Source organism: Mercenaria mercenaria, chromosome 4, assembly GCF_021730395.1.
Source record: "Mercenaria mercenaria strain notata chromosome 4, MADL_Memer_1, whole genome shotgun sequence".
In the NCBI taxonomy this organism is placed as follows: Eukaryota; Metazoa; Mollusca; class Bivalvia; order Venerida; family Veneridae; genus Mercenaria; species Mercenaria mercenaria.
Window position 1 is genome coordinate 88,049,284 of NC_069364.1, and position 15,696 is coordinate 88,064,979.

Here is a 15,696-nt window from a genome sequence, read left to right on the forward strand (position 1 = left end):
AATACTTGGCAATTTACTTAAAACTTTGCACTTAACTGGATTGACGAATCACGGCTGTATTTTGATCACATATCTAAGTAAATACGATGCTTTTCAGCCTAAAAAAACACAAAGTAAACAATCAAAAATAATTTCAGGCAGCCGATATTACGTGCAAGATGTTACTGGTTCTCTAGAAGACTGGTAATATGTCATTAACTTGGCTTAAAATTTTAATTTTAGCATCATGTTACACTTTTTAGCTCACCTGTCATATAGTGACAAGGTGAGCTTTTGTGGTCGTCCTTCTACAGTCCATGCGTCCGTCCGTCAACAATTTCTTGTCTGCACGATGGAGGTTTCATTTATGATTTTATTTTAACCAAACTTGCACACAACTTGTATCACCATAAGATCTTGGTTCCTTTCTTGAACTTGCCAGATCCCATTATGGGTTCCAGAGTTATGGCCCCTGAAAGGACCAGAATTAGCTATTTTGACCTTGTCTGCTCTATAGCAGCTTCATTTAGGATTTTATTAGTCTCCCACTGGTTGAAAACCAGTTTCAGGGACTATAGGAATGTGCTTTTCCGTCATTCTGTCATTCCGTCCATCCGCAATTTTGTGTCCGGTCCATAACTCTTATCTCTGAAGGGATTTTAATATTACTTTGCACAAATGTTCCCCATGCCTATATGCTCTATGTCAAAACTTGATCACATCATTTTGAGCAATGGTACTCAGGTGAGCAATACAGGGCCATCTTGGCCCTCTTGTTACACAATTATTATGTCTCCCACCACATAGTGGTGTGGGAGACATATTGATTTACTCCAGTCTGTGTGTCTGTCACAAAGCTTGTCCGCACTCTAAGTCGAACATTTCTCATCCGATTTTCACCAAACTTGAACAAAATGTGTTTGGCCATAAGACCTCGGCCAAGTTCGATAACTAGCCAAATCGGTCCAGGCGTCTTTGAGTTATGGCCCTTGAATTACCAAAAATCGGTCTTTTTACTCTTGTCCGCACTCTAATTCGAATATTTCTCATCCAATCTTCACCAAACTTGAACAAAATGTGTTTGACCATGAGACCTCGGCCAAGTTCAATAACTAGCCAAATCGGTCTAGGCATTTTGGAGTTACGGCCCTTGAATTATCGTAAAATCGGCCTTTTTACTCTTGTCCGCACTGTAAGTCGAACATTTCTCATCCGATCTTCACCAAACTTGAATAAAATGTGTTTGACCATGATACCTCAGCCAAGTTCGATAACTAGCCAAATCGGTCCAGGCATTTTAGAGTTATGGCCCTTGAAATACCGAAAAAATCCGTCAGTTTACTCTTGTCCGCTCTCTGAATCGAGCATTTCTCATCTGAACTTCACCAAACTTGAACAAAATGTGTTTGGCCATAAGACCTTACCCAAGTTCGATAACTAGCCAAATCTGCCCAGGCACTTCTGATTTATGGCCCTTGAATTACTGATTGGATCCACTCATCCAGACCATCTAATTGGATCCACTCGTCTAAAACATCTAGAGAAACTAACATTTTTCATAGGGGCAGTTGTGGGAGACATGCGCTTTTCTCAAAAGCATCTCTAGTTAACCATGTTTATCCAACTGCTATCTTTAATTATCTTCAATCAGGGTTAGCACAGACTTGAAAACTCCTTGAATTTCAAGCTGCTAGATGAAAAGTGCTTGAATTTGCAAAAACCTCCTTAAAACTCCTTGAATTTGTTTCTTGCCTTGAAAACTGCTTGAAAAGTGCTTGATTTTATGATAAAAGTCCTTGAATTTCCTTCTTCAGAAATTTTGGTCAGCTTAATAAAAATAGATCGTAAAAGACGCTTTGTTATATGTACGCATCGCCATGTTTTATGTCTACATAACCTATGTGTACCGTACGATACGAGCTTTAAACAGACTGGGACAAGGAAAATTACGACGTGTAAAAATTACGCACACCATTTCCGTTACCGATATTGAAGAAAATGTGTATTTTCAACAAAAAGTGGCTTGTATCCTATCCATGGCTGGTCGAGCACGAAAACAAACGGAAAGCCATGTGCAAATATTGTAACAAAGTTATTGACTTTAGTTCAATGGGTAAATCGGCTCTGAAATCGCACGTCAAGTCTGAGAAGCACAAGAAAAATGTACCTGATCGAGAGTCACCCACGGCCACTCTTGATGTGTTTACTATTCCACCTTCGCCCCTAGCAGCCAGAGGCACCTAAAACTTGATCTTATATGACATGATAAGTCGCTGTTGATGTAAGAAGTGTTGATCAATTGTTTTCCAGTCATTTTGTGTGATCAATTGCAAATTAGAACTTTATAGAAAAACTTATATCACGTGATAGTCATTTTGGATGTAAAGAAGTGTTCACCAATTGTAAGCCAGTCATTTCATGTGTAATAAGTGATTGTTCAATTTTTTGCTTATCCTTGAAAATGTAATAAAAGTCCTTGAAAACTCCTTGAAAACCCCTTGAATTTTTTGTCAGTCTGGCTGTATGAACCCTGTCAATAGTTTTTTATACGCCCAAAGGGACGTATTATGATATACCCCACTGTTCGTCTGTCCCTCTGCCCTTCTGTCTGTCCATCTGTTCATTAGCAATTTTGTTTTAGATGGCTCGCATCAAGGTCAAGGTCACACTTAGGGGTCAAAGGTCATATCAGTCTGTTTCGTGTCCACTCTGTAACTCTTGAACTGCTTGAAGGAATTTTAAGAAACTTGGCACAAATGTTCACCACATCGAGACGACATGCAGAGCGTATGTTTTGGATGGCTCCTTCAAGGTCATGGTCGCAATTAAGAGGTCAAAGGTCAAAAGACGTTGTTTTGTGTAGTGTGGGAGACATATTGATTTACTTCTGTCTGTGTGTGTCTGTCTGTCACAAATCTTGTCTGCACTCTTAAGTTAAATATTTCTCATCCGATCTTACAAAACTTGAACAAAATGTGTTTGACCATAAGTCCTCAGCCAAGTTCGAAAACTAGCCAAATTGGCCCAGGCACTTTGGAATTATGGCCTTTGGTTTTACTGAAAATCGACCTTTTTACTCTTGTCCGCGCTGTAAGTGGAACATTTCTCATCTGATCTTCACCAAACTTTAACAAAATGTGTTTGACCATAAGTTCTTGGCCAAGTTCGATAACTGGCCAAATTGGCCCAGGCAATGGCCCTTGAATTACCAAAAATCTACCAAAAATTTTACTCTTGTCCGCACTCTCAAGTCGAATAGTTTTCATCTGATCTTCACCAAACTTGAACCAAATGTTTTTGACCATAACTCCTCGGCCAAGTTCATTAACTAGCCAAATCGCCCTAGGCACTTCAGAGTTATGGCCCTTTAATTAAACAAAATCAGCATTTTTTTCTTCAAAGTTATATTTGTAGTGAGTAAACAGTATATAAAGACTGAATTACGGTACTATTTAGATGATTAGGCAGTAACTGTTGTGGTAGCAACCACAGCTGATAAGGAAATCAATGGCTTATCAGCTGGAATTCTGGTGATTTCTAAGGGTTACTGTACTTTTTTCCCCATAAAATCATTTTTTGTCAAGCTACACAAATATAAAAAATACCTTTTAAAAGATGATAAAATTATCTTTCTAACAGTATAAAACATTCATAAATCTGATTTAAAGTCATACCAGATGCTTGTGGGAGACGTGCGCTTTTCTGAAAAGCAGACGTAGGGAAAAATTGAGACCACTTTTCAGTGGTACAACATGGATGGTACCTCCAATTTTTAGGGGTATTTCGCCCACCCCTCCTTTTTATGCGGACCCAACATTTTTAGCTTATCTGATTTTTTGAGAAAAAATGATGAGTTATTGTCATCACTTGATCGGGGTCGGCATTGCCTAGTTAAGTTCTATGTTTAGGTCAGCTTATCTCCTAAACTATCAAAGCTATTGCTTTGAAACTTGCAACACTTGTTCACCATCATAAGCTGACCCTGTACAGCAAGAAACATAACTCCATCCTGCTTTTTGCAAGATTTACTGCCCCTTTTGTACTTAGAAAATATCAGATTTCTTGGTTAAGTTTTATGTTTAGGTCAACTTTTTCTCTTAAACTATCAAAGCTATTGCTTTGAAACTTGCAACACTTGTTCACCATCATAAGCTGACCCTGTACATCAAGAAACATAACTCCATCCTGCTTTTTTCAAGAATTATTGCCCCTTTTGGACTTAGAAAATCATTTTCTTGGTTAAGTTTTATGTTTAGGTCAGCTTTTCTCCTAAACTATCAAAGCTATTGCTTTAAAACTCAGGGCTTGAGCTAGGGAGCGACTTTAGCGAAATAGTCGCTTTGTAGCTCCCCACTTCGCTCTAATCTAACATCAAAGCGAAATTCAAGTCGCCCGATTTTTTCATCCACACTCCTCCAGTTATCCGCTATCGGCCTGTTGACACTTGACTGGAATACAGATAGCATAATTTAAGCTCCGCCTACTTCAGATTACGGAGAAGTGCGAAGGTGACACTTGTTTTGTAAACTGACTGTTGATAAACAAAGCAGTAGGGATTTATATTACATAAGCTTACACATTTTTTTTTGACCATTAGAAAGTATCTTACCGTGTTTGGCTCCAGTAATTTCCTGAAATCCACTTAATTTTACTCATATTTTTTAAAACCCAAACTTTAGTCTTAAAGTTTAGAAACATAATATTATCACTGACACTTTCTGTGACTAAATTAGGCAAATTTTTGACACCTGCCATCAGAAACTGGGTTAAACCTGTTTGACAACTGTTTCTTTCAATGTGTGCTGACACCAGCTTATCAAAGAGACAACAACAGATCAAAGAAGATGTGTATTCTGTGTGATGTCATAGTGATGTCACTGCTATTGACATGTATTTAATTCACATACTTGTTATTTAAAGTGACTGACTTTGAGTGCATTAGCACTGGGAGCTTGATTTATTTTTTTTTTGCTGATATGGAATCAACTTTTTTTAATTGTATTCATATTTTAAAATTAAAGGGTTTTCTTGGTTTGGACAATCATTGCAAGAGTGAAAAAAAACTTGAATTTGCAGTTTAATCAAATTAGATTCACAAGGTTAAAAATGATAAGAAAACAGAATCACTGACATTTTCAGTGAATTTGTTATTTACTTTAAATTAATAGACTTTGTAAACAAAGACAGGGAATAATAAAAAATAGTAACGTTATATAAAGCATATTTAGTTCCTTTTTCAGCTTGCATGTCATGGTGCTAAAATCTTTCCACGTTTTCCCTAAAATCTCGCCACTTCTCCCTAAAATCTCTCCACTTCTCCCTAATCTTACCTGAGGGAGAAGTGACTTCTCCCTAAAATCTTAGCCTAGCTTAAGCCCTGAAACTTGCAACACTTGTTCACCATCATAAGCTGACCCTGTACAGCAAGAAACATAACTCAGTCCTGCTTTTTGCAAGATTTATGGCCCCTTTTGGACTTAAAAAATATCAGATTTCTTGGTTAAGTTTTATGTTTAGTAGGGGTGGGTATTTCACGAAATTGTATTGCATATATTGCATATTGATATTGGAATTGCAATATACGGATATATGTACCACTTTAATGAACAAAAACATGATGACTCATACTGCTTTTTTCAAATTTATTCAATTAAAATGGATTAAAAATTACTGTTCAACAAATGGTGTTTGCTCGACTTCTCATAAATAAAATACAGTAAACAATAAAAATAAAAAAGTTTTGACTAATAAGGGGTAATATTTGTCAATTTGTCAACAAATACTTTTAACTGTATGGATATTTTGCTTATTTTCAACAAATCGATAGTCCAGACAAGGTGCTATCATGTATGCGCCGATACCCAGATATCAAAGCGAAAGAAGATGCGACAAAATATTACTATGTAATGTGCGCATACATTCGGTTTTACGGGTGACAATCAATATATAACAGGTTGCTCAATTCACCGATCTCAAAGAAAGTGGTTATAAAACTGTTGTTAGAATAATAATTCAAGTTGTAGAAAAATACTAATGAGTCGCTGACAAATACCCAAATTATATTTGACTAATTCTTATTGGGTTTTATTATGGGATTGGTCCTAAAAGCGTAACCAGTCTGCTACACTCAACGAAATGATGGAGACAAATGAAAACAAAGTTGATCGTGCTGCAAGAAAAAGGATTTTTTTTGTGAACTCTATATGGGTTTCGTAGTGTTACTTAAATTTAAAAATAACCGGTAATTGAAAACCATTCGCAAATCTGTATCGTAGGAATAACATTTTGCAATTAACGGTCTAAACCCGCGGTCAAGATCGCCCACCCCTAATTTAGGTCAACTTTTTCTCTTAAACTATCAAGCTATTGCTATTGAAACTTGCGACACTTGTTCACCATCATAAGCTGACCCAGTACATCAAGAAACATAACTCCATCCTGCTTTTTGCAATAATTATTGCCCCTTTTGGACTTAGAAAATCAGTTGTCTTGGTTGAGTATTGTGTTTAAGTCAGCTTTTCTCATAAATTATCAAAGCTATTGCTTTAAAACTTGCAACAGTTTTTCACCATCATAAGCGGACGCTGTACATCAAGAAACATAACTCTGTCCTGCTTTTTGCAAGAATGATGGCCCTTTTTAGACTTAGAAAATCATGGGTAGGACAATATTTCTATTATACAAAAAAAATCAGATGAGCTTCAGCACCCGCAAGGCGGTGCTCTTGTTTTATTCTGCCGCTCCCCAAAAAACAACCAAACAAAAAAAAATGGAACCAAAAATGTACGAACTGCGGAAGGGTCCTATACATTTGTTTTAATGCTGCTGCAAAATAAACATGATAAAGCGTGTCGCAAATTAAACTTGCGCTCCTCCAATTGAAGAGCATTGGTGTAAAATAACAACTTTCGCTATTGTTTTCAGAATCGTAGCGGTATTTCAATGTGAAATAACTCTCAAAGACTGGTTTCGGTGCAATTATTCCTATGCTAACTCGTTATTGGACCTATACAATGACTTTATTTCGGGCAGTCTAGATCATAAAGCGCCGAATGATCTTCGCGAAACCAGCTCTATACAAGCGTTTGTTGGTTGATCTCAAATTGGTTCATCACAAACACAGGTCGATCCAGCTATTAAATTAGGTGATGTGGTGTCCTTTCTGAGACCATATATCAAGTTCTTTGTAGTTTACTTTAAACTTGAAATATATCTCATGTTGATAAAAAGGACCCTTCAGCTGAAATCCTAGGAGTCTGTATGTACATTTTTGCTAATTTCAAGGATCTAAATCCCTTCTCCTGGGTCAAGAGGAACCCCTGCATACACTTATTTTAAATACAGATATTGATATTGAAAATATTCACCAGTTACAGATTTCCAGACATTTTCAAACTACACCCCTCTTCATGAGTTCCAGTTTTGCTTGTATTCCCATTCGTTGTGTGAAATTGCTTCTTATTCCCCCTCTAAGATCTTTGGTCCAATTCCACTTGAGGAGGGAGGGGCTTTGATTCAACTATATTATTAATTTACATGTAGGTGAGCAGTCTAGGAGCAGTTTGTTTCTTCATGTTGAAGACATATATTTAGCTTGCCTATCACAAGGTTACATTTTGTGTTTTTCAGTGAGATACACTGTTCAGGATGTTTTGGAAGTTTAACTTGCTGACAACATCCCACATTGATACCTTGTTAGACAAGGAAGTAAGTATTGTTCATTAAAGGACTATTGCCCAAGAATGATTTATTGAAAGTTATGCATATAATATATTTCTCCTTAATGCTGTTGCCCTAATTTACTTGCCTTAAGTTAGCAGATAAAAAATACTGATACAAAACAAATTTATATCTTCATCTAGAACCACATGACTGCTCACTGTTGCACTGATGACATTTGACATCTTGCAGTATGTTTTCACAAAAAAGCTAGCATGACCCTGTATATATCTTGAGACATAATTTTATCCAGTAGATGGAGTCACAATTGCCACAGTTCAAACAAATTTTTAAAAAAAGACTACCTTAAATAATAAGGCCTTCATTTTTGTTGTCGGATAAACCATGTACAGATGCACAGGAACTTAACTATGAGAGCATTAGCCTAAGTGGTTAACTAGCAGAGCGTCTGATGATAAACTGTAGTAAATCGGACAATTAACCACAGAAAGGTTTTGTTTATTTTCATTCTAACATTTCTATAGAAATATTTTGATGAAAAATATTCTGGGAGTAATGAAACAGACGTCATGCTGCCAAATGACATTGACACCATACCACTTCAAGTGCTTTTTATTGTAGAATAATCAAGGTTTGACATCCTTTTAACTGACACGTTAGGATTATATGTTTCTTTGTACTTACAGGATGTTACTCTCCATGAATTAATGGATGAAGATGATATCCTGCAGGAATGCAAGGCACAAAACAGAAAGCTTATCAATTTGTAAGTTGATTTTGCATCTAGTTTTAACCTTCAGCCTACTAAATTTGTAAATTGACTGGTCCATCCTTGAATTTGGGCAGTACCATTTGTTATTCAAAGGGGTGGTCACTGAAAAGTCATTGACTGAATAGCGAACAGTGCAGACATTGATCAGCCTGTACGGACATGCAGGCTGATCTTGGTCTGCACTGGTCGCAAAGGCAGAATCAGTTGCTGCCAACAGGCTGAAGGATAAACAGAGTTTTGATTATATGAAGTACTCTGCCATCCATAAAGGGATTTTGAAATTACTTGGCATAAATATTTACCATTATAAGATGACGTGTCATGTGCAAGACACAGACCCCTAGCTCCAAGGTCAAGGTCACACTTAGAAGTCAAAGGTTAACAGGGTCTGTTTCATGTCCAGTTCATAACTCTGCCATTCATCAAGGGTTTTGAAATTACTTTTCATAAATGTTCCCCATAATGAGACGATGTGTCGTGCTCAAGATCCAGACCCCTAGCTCTAAGGTCAAGGTCACAATTAGAGGTTAAAGGTTAACATGATCTGTTTTTTGTGCGGTCCATAACTCTGCCATTGATGTGTCATGTGCAAGACCCAGACCCCTAGCTCCATGGTCAAGATCACACTTAGAAGTCAAAAGTTAATAGGGTCTGTTTCTTGTCTGGTCAATAACTCTGACATTGATCAACAAATTTTAAAATAACTTGGCACAAATATTCCCTATCACAAGTTGATGTGTCATGCGCAAGACCCAGACTCGTAGCTTCAAGGTCAAAGTTATATTCGGAGAACACTTTTTTTTGTTTGGTCACAAAATGATTCATACCTAAACTATTCTGGCATATATTGCACAGATAACTGTAGCATTCTTCGGCACATTTCGGGGGCATTTGTCACTAAAAGTGACAGCTCTTGTTAGCTCGACTATTCAAAGAATAGTCTAGCTATTCTACTCACCCTGGCGTCGGCTTCACACCTTGGTTAAGTTTTTGCATGCAAATACATACAGCCATCAATTAAAGGCATATAGCTTTGAAACTTATTTTTTTCTTTTTCTAGGTCAATTACCAACCTCTCTGGGTCAAGTCCCATAACTCTGACATGTATTTTGAGCAAATTATGCCCCTTTTGGACTTAGAAAATTTTGGTTAAAGTTTTACATGCAAGTTACTATCTCCAAAACTAATGCAGATACTGATTTGAAACTTCACATGTGTCTTCGGGGTTATAAAACTAGTTGATAGCAGCAAGTCCCATAACTCTGACTTTCATTTTGGCCAAATTATGCCCCCTTTTGGACTTAAAAAATTCTGGTTAAAGTTTTGCATGCAAGTACATACAGCTATTTCTAAAAGGCATATAGATTTGAAACTTATTTTTTCTTTTTCTAGATCAATTACCAACCTCACTGGGTCAAGTCCCATAACTCTGACATGTTTTTTGAGCAAATAATGCCCCCTTTTAGACTTAGAAAATTTTGGTTAAAGTTTTACATGCAAGTTATTATCTCCAAAACTAATGCAGATATTGATTTGAAACTTCACGTGTCTTCGGGGTTATAAAACTAGTTGATAGCAGCAAGTCCCATAACTCTGACCTTCATTTTGGCCAAATTATGTCCCCTTTTGGACTTAGCAAATTCTGGTTAAAGTTTTGCGTGCAAGTACATACAGCTATTACTAAAAGGCATATAGATTTGAAACTTATTTTTTCTTTTTCTAGATCAATTACCAACCTCATTGGATCAAGTCCCATAACTCTGGCATGTATTTTGGGCAAATTATGCCCCCTTTTGGACTTCTGGTTAAAGTTTTACATGCAAATTTCTATCTCCAAAACTAATGCAGATATTGAATTGAAACATCACATGTGCCTTCGGGGTTATAAAACTAGTTGATAGCAGCAAGTCCCATAACTGATATGCATTTTGGTCAAATTATTCCCCCATTTGAACTTTTGAACTCTTTTGATATTTAACCTTTTTGGGTAATATTTTCCTGCTTCTGGGACAATATTTCGAATAGTCGAGCTTGGCTGTCTTACGGACAGCTCTTGTTTGGTTAATTTTTATGTCCCCGAAGGGAGGCATATTAGTTTTCAACTGTCTGTTCGTTCGTTAGTTCGTCACAACGTTAACTTTTTGCATGAGGGCACTTTACTCGCGAACCACTGCACCCAGGACCTTCAAACGTCACATGCTGATAGTACTTATTGAGTACACGACCCCTACTGACTTTGGGGTCACCAGGTCAAAGATCAAGGCGCTGCGGGGGCATTTGTCACCATTAGTGACAGCTCTTGTTTGTATATAAGCTGGTATATCAGTACCCACTAATGGGAATGGGTTGAAACTTCACACAATTTCCACTGTCATGAGCTGATATGCATTGTACAGGTTCCATAACCCTGTTTTGCAATTTACAAAATTATGCTCCTATGACTTTAATATTCATTCAGTTGACAAACTGTTGAATTGTCAAGCATTGCTGTACTCCGACAGCTCTTGGTTTAGTAATTGTGATATTGTATTTCAGTTTGGTACTGCCAGAGAATATGGAAGAGCTGGTGAGACTGATTACAGAGGAACCAGCAGAGGATGTGGAAGAGAAAATCAGATACAAGTAAGGTTACGCTTCTTTTTATTGGGAACATGTAGGAAGCATGATAAAGTGTAGTACTGTTTGAATCATTACAAATATATATCTAGGGGTGAATGCGAAAGAGTTCTAAGTGCTTCCAGAGTTCTGCCGAGGATTTCAGCATGATGGGCCCATGGCCCGTCTACCTTGAAAACATGGGGCCATTCTGAAACTTTTTGGGCCATTCAAAAAGAATCAAATTTTACATTTAAAAAACTTTACCTTTCTTATAAAACAATTTACCTTTCTTATGCTTTAAGAAGTGTAAAGTTTTTAGCCCACCATCATCAGATGGTGGGCTATTCAAATCACTCTGCGTCCGTGGTCCGTCGTCCTTCCGTCCGTCCGTCCGTCCGTCCGTCCTTCCGTCCGTTAACAATTTCTCGTTATCGCATCTCCTCAGAAACTACCTGGGGGATTTTGACCAAACTTTGTCAGAATGATGTATTGGTACCCTAGTTGTGTCCCCCTGAAAATCAGACTGGTTCAACAATTTTTTAGTAAGTTATGGCCCTTTGTTTATTTCTATAATTTACATAGATTTATATAGGGAAAAACTTTGAAAATCTTCTTGTCCAAAACCACAGAGCCTAGGGCTTTGATATTTGGTATGAAGCATCATCTAGTGGTCCTCTACCAAGATGATTCAAAATATTTCCTTGGGGTCTAATATGGCCCCGCCCCGGGGGTCACATGGTTTATATAGACTTATATAGGGAAAAACTTTGAAAAACCTCTTGTTCAAAACCACAGGGCCTAGGGCTTTGATATTTTGTATATGACATCATCTAGTGGTCTTCTACTAAGATTGTTCAAATTATCCCCCTAGGGTCAAATATGGCTCCGCCCCGGGGGTCACATGGTTTACATAGACTTACATAGGGAAAAACGTTGAAAATCTTCTTGTCCAAACCACAAAGCCTAGGGCTTTGGCATTTGTAATGTAGCATCATCTAGTGGTTCTCTACCAAGTTTGTTCAAATTATCCCCCTAGGGTCAAATATGGCCCCGCCCAGGGTGGTCACATGGTTCATATAGACTTATATAGGGAAAAGATTTTAAAATCTTCTTGTCAATAACCTACAACATTCAAATTTGGACCACATGTATGGTTTTGAGTGGCAAGATGAACCTTGACATGAGTTGACCTTGATTTTGACCTAGTGACCTACTTTCACATTTCTGTAGCTACAGCCTTCAAAGTTGGACCACTTGCATAGTTTTGTGCACTGAAAAAAACTTTGACCTTGACTTTGACCTAGTGACCTACTTTCACATTTTTGAAGGTACAGGCTTCAAATTTGGACCACATGCATAGTTTTGTGTTCTGAATTGCAATTTGACCTTGATTTTGACCTAATGACCTACTTTCACATTTCTCAAGCTACAGCCTTCAAATTTGGACCACATGCATAGTTTTGTGTACCGAAACAAACTTTGACCTTTACATTGACCTAGTGACCTACTTTCACATTTTTGAAGGTACAGGCTTCAAATTTGGAACACATGCATAGTTCTGTGTTCCGAAATAAAATTTGACCTTGATTTTGACCTTGTGACCTACTTCCACATTTTTGAAGGTACAGGCTTTAAATTTGGACCACATGCATAAATTTGTGTTCTGAAGTGTTATTTGACCTTGATTTTGACCTAGTGACCTACTTTCACATTTCGTCCTTGAAATTGATCTAGTGACCTACTTTCACATTTCTCAAGCTACAGCTTTCGAATTTGGACCACATGCAAAGTGTTGTGTACGGAAATGAAATTTGACCTTGAGCTAGTCAGTAAGTCTTGAAATTTGGAACACTCAAAAATGGCACATTGGTGGGCGCCAAGATCACTCTGTGATCTCTTGTTTAAATGTAAAATTGTACACAAAGTACATGTCATTAATTCTCTTTTCCTTATATCTTAACCAGGGTTCGCACAGGCTTGAAAAGTACTTGAAAATGAAGGGCAGTCTTGAAAAGTCCTTGAAAACAAAATTTGTCATGAAAAGTGCTTGAAAATTGCCCAAAGACCTTGAAAAGTACTTAAATTTCTTATTTTCTGGTATGCTAGACAATTAAAATCTCCCTGAAAATCAAAAGTAAATCTACTAGAATAAAATCGTCAAGTTTCGAGCAATGGGCAGAGCTACGAAAACACCATAATAAAAAAGGTCGAATGTGTTCGGGACGAAAGCAAAGTTTGGGTATGAATGTTTCATACTTTCTGTTAGCGTTGTCTCCCCTGCTTAAAATGGCGTCAATTCGTTACAAATCTGTGTAAGTATTATTTATAAATAAGCCCTTGAAAACTATAAGACTAGTGCTTGAAAAGTCCTTGAATTTGACTTGGTCTTGTCTGTATGAACCCTGTTAACCATGTATGCTCAACCAATAAGTTCTTCTGAAAGCTCTGTTTGTCAAGATGTTTTACTCTTTTTACTTTTTCGCTTTATACAAATAACTTGACTGGGTGGGGGTCCAATCAATCTGTGATTCTGAGGTTGTTTAATGTTCAGCGATATCTATATTTGAATCGTCGTTTTTGTTCAGTGTATCATTGTACCCCCCCCCCCCCCCTCCCCCCCCCCCGACTACAAAGTTGTAAAGGGGGGTATACTGGTTTCAGGTTGTCTGTCTGTCCGTCCGTAGACACAATCTTGTGCGCACCATCTCTCCTCATCCCCTTGACACAATTTAATGAAACTTCACACAAGTGATCAGTAACAACAGTAGTTGTGCATGGGGCATGTTAGGTTCTTTCAGAAAAAAAAATTGCAGAGTTATGGGATTTTGTTTTTAGCTCGACTATTCGAAGAATAAGTAGAGCTATCCTACTCACCACGGCGTCGGCGTCGGCGTCACACCTTGGGTTAAGTTTTTCGTACCAGTCCACATTTTGACAAAGTCTTTTGAGATAAAGCTTTGAAACTTTCAACACTTCTTTACCATCATCATGGCCAGTTATAGGCAAGAGCACATAACTCCATCAAGGATTTTGGCTGAATTATGGCCTCTTTTGACTTAGAAATCATGGTTAAGTTTTTCGTACCAGTTCATATTTTGACAAAGTCTTTTGAGATAAAGCTTTGAAACTTTCAACACTTGTTAACCATCACCATGTCCAGTTATAGGCAAGAGCACATAACTCCATCAAGGATTTTGGCTGAATTATGGCCCTTTTTGACTTAGAAATCTGGGTTAATATTTCGTACCAGTTCATATTTTGACAAAGTCTTTTGAGATAAAGCTTTGAAACTTTCAACACCTGTTTACCATCACCATGTCCAGTTATAGGCAAGAGTACATAACTCCATCAAGGATTTTGGCTGAATTATGGCCCCTTTTGACTTAGAAATCTTGGTTAAGTTTTTCGTACCAGTTCATATTTTTTGTAAAGTGTTTGACATATGGCTTTGAAACTTTTATCACTTGTTTAGTTTAATAGTCTCTATCTGTAGGAAAGAGAACATAACTCTGTCATCTATTTTGGCTGAATTATGGCCCTTTTTGGACTTTGAAATTGGTTCTGTTTTCATACAAGTCCATGTTTTGTCAAAACTATTTGACCTATGGCTTTTAAACTTTGAAAACTTGTTTATCATTATGATTTCCATCTGTAGGCAAGAGTACATAACTATTTTGACTGAATTATGGCCCTTTTTGGACTTTGAAATTGGCTCATATATTGCCATTTAGTGCAAGACTTATCGAAATCAAAGTAATACAGGAACATTGTTTGTCTAATCTATTTATTTCTTTTGTCTGAATATCTGTGGAAATATTTTGACCCCATTCTTCAATCAATTCTTCGAATAGTCGAGCGCGCTGTCATCAGACAGCTCTTGTTTTTGTTACTATACTATATACATAGACACAATCTTGTGCACACCATCTCTCCTCATCCCCTTGACACAATTTAATGAAACTTCACACAAGTGATCAGTAACAACAGTAGTTGTGCATGGGGCATGTTAGGTTCTTTCAGAAAAAAATTTGCAGAGTTACGGGACTTTGTTTTATTTGTTACTATACTATATACATAGACACAATCTTGTGTGCACCATCTCTCCTCATCCCCTCGACACAATTTAATGAAACTTCACACAGGTGATCAGTAACAACACTAGTTGTGAATGGGCATGTTAGGTTCTTTCAGAAAAAAATATTGCATAGTTACGGGGGGTTTTTTTTTTTTTGTTACTATACTATATACATAGACACAATCTTGTGCGCACCATCTCTCCTTGTCCCCTTGACACAATTTAATGAAACTTCACACAGGTGATCAGTAACAACAGTAGTTGTGCATGGGGCATGTTAGGTTCTTTCAACGACAAAAATTGCAGAGTTATGGGACTTTGATTCTTGTTAACATACTATGTACATACAGTCTGCATATGCAACCTTGTGTGCGCCTTATCTTCCACATAATTATGCAATCTTGTGTGCATCAAATTGCAATGCACTGTGTCAGTGCATGCGGGGGGTACATTCATCACCTTTAGTGATAGCTCTAGTTTTTATTAGCTCACTTGTCACAAAGTGACAAGGTGAGCTTTTGTGATCGCGCGGTGTCCGTCGTCCGTGCATCAGTCCGTCTGTAAACTTTTGCTTGTGACCACTCTAGAGGTC

The 15,696-nt window shown here is 37.4% G+C and overlaps 1 protein-coding gene across 5 annotated transcripts in view; it reads left to right on the plus strand.

Moving 5' to 3' along the window:
• Positions 1-15,696, plus strand: part of LOC123552376 (serine/threonine-protein phosphatase 6 regulatory subunit 3-like) — a 71,671-nt gene that overhangs the window by 3,260 nt on the left and 52,715 nt on the right. For all 5 annotated transcript variants that reach the window (XM_045341995.2, XM_045341998.2, XM_045341999.2 and 2 more), the window contains exons 2-4: positions 7,609-7,686; positions 8,346-8,425; positions 10,967-11,053. In XM_045341995.2, coding sequence (XP_045197930.1) covers positions 7,627-7,686; positions 8,346-8,425; positions 10,967-11,053 — 227 coding nt within the window. In that variant the 5' untranslated portion in view covers positions 7,609-7,626. The remainder of the gene's footprint in view (positions 1-7,608; positions 7,687-8,345; positions 8,426-10,966; positions 11,054-15,696) is intronic.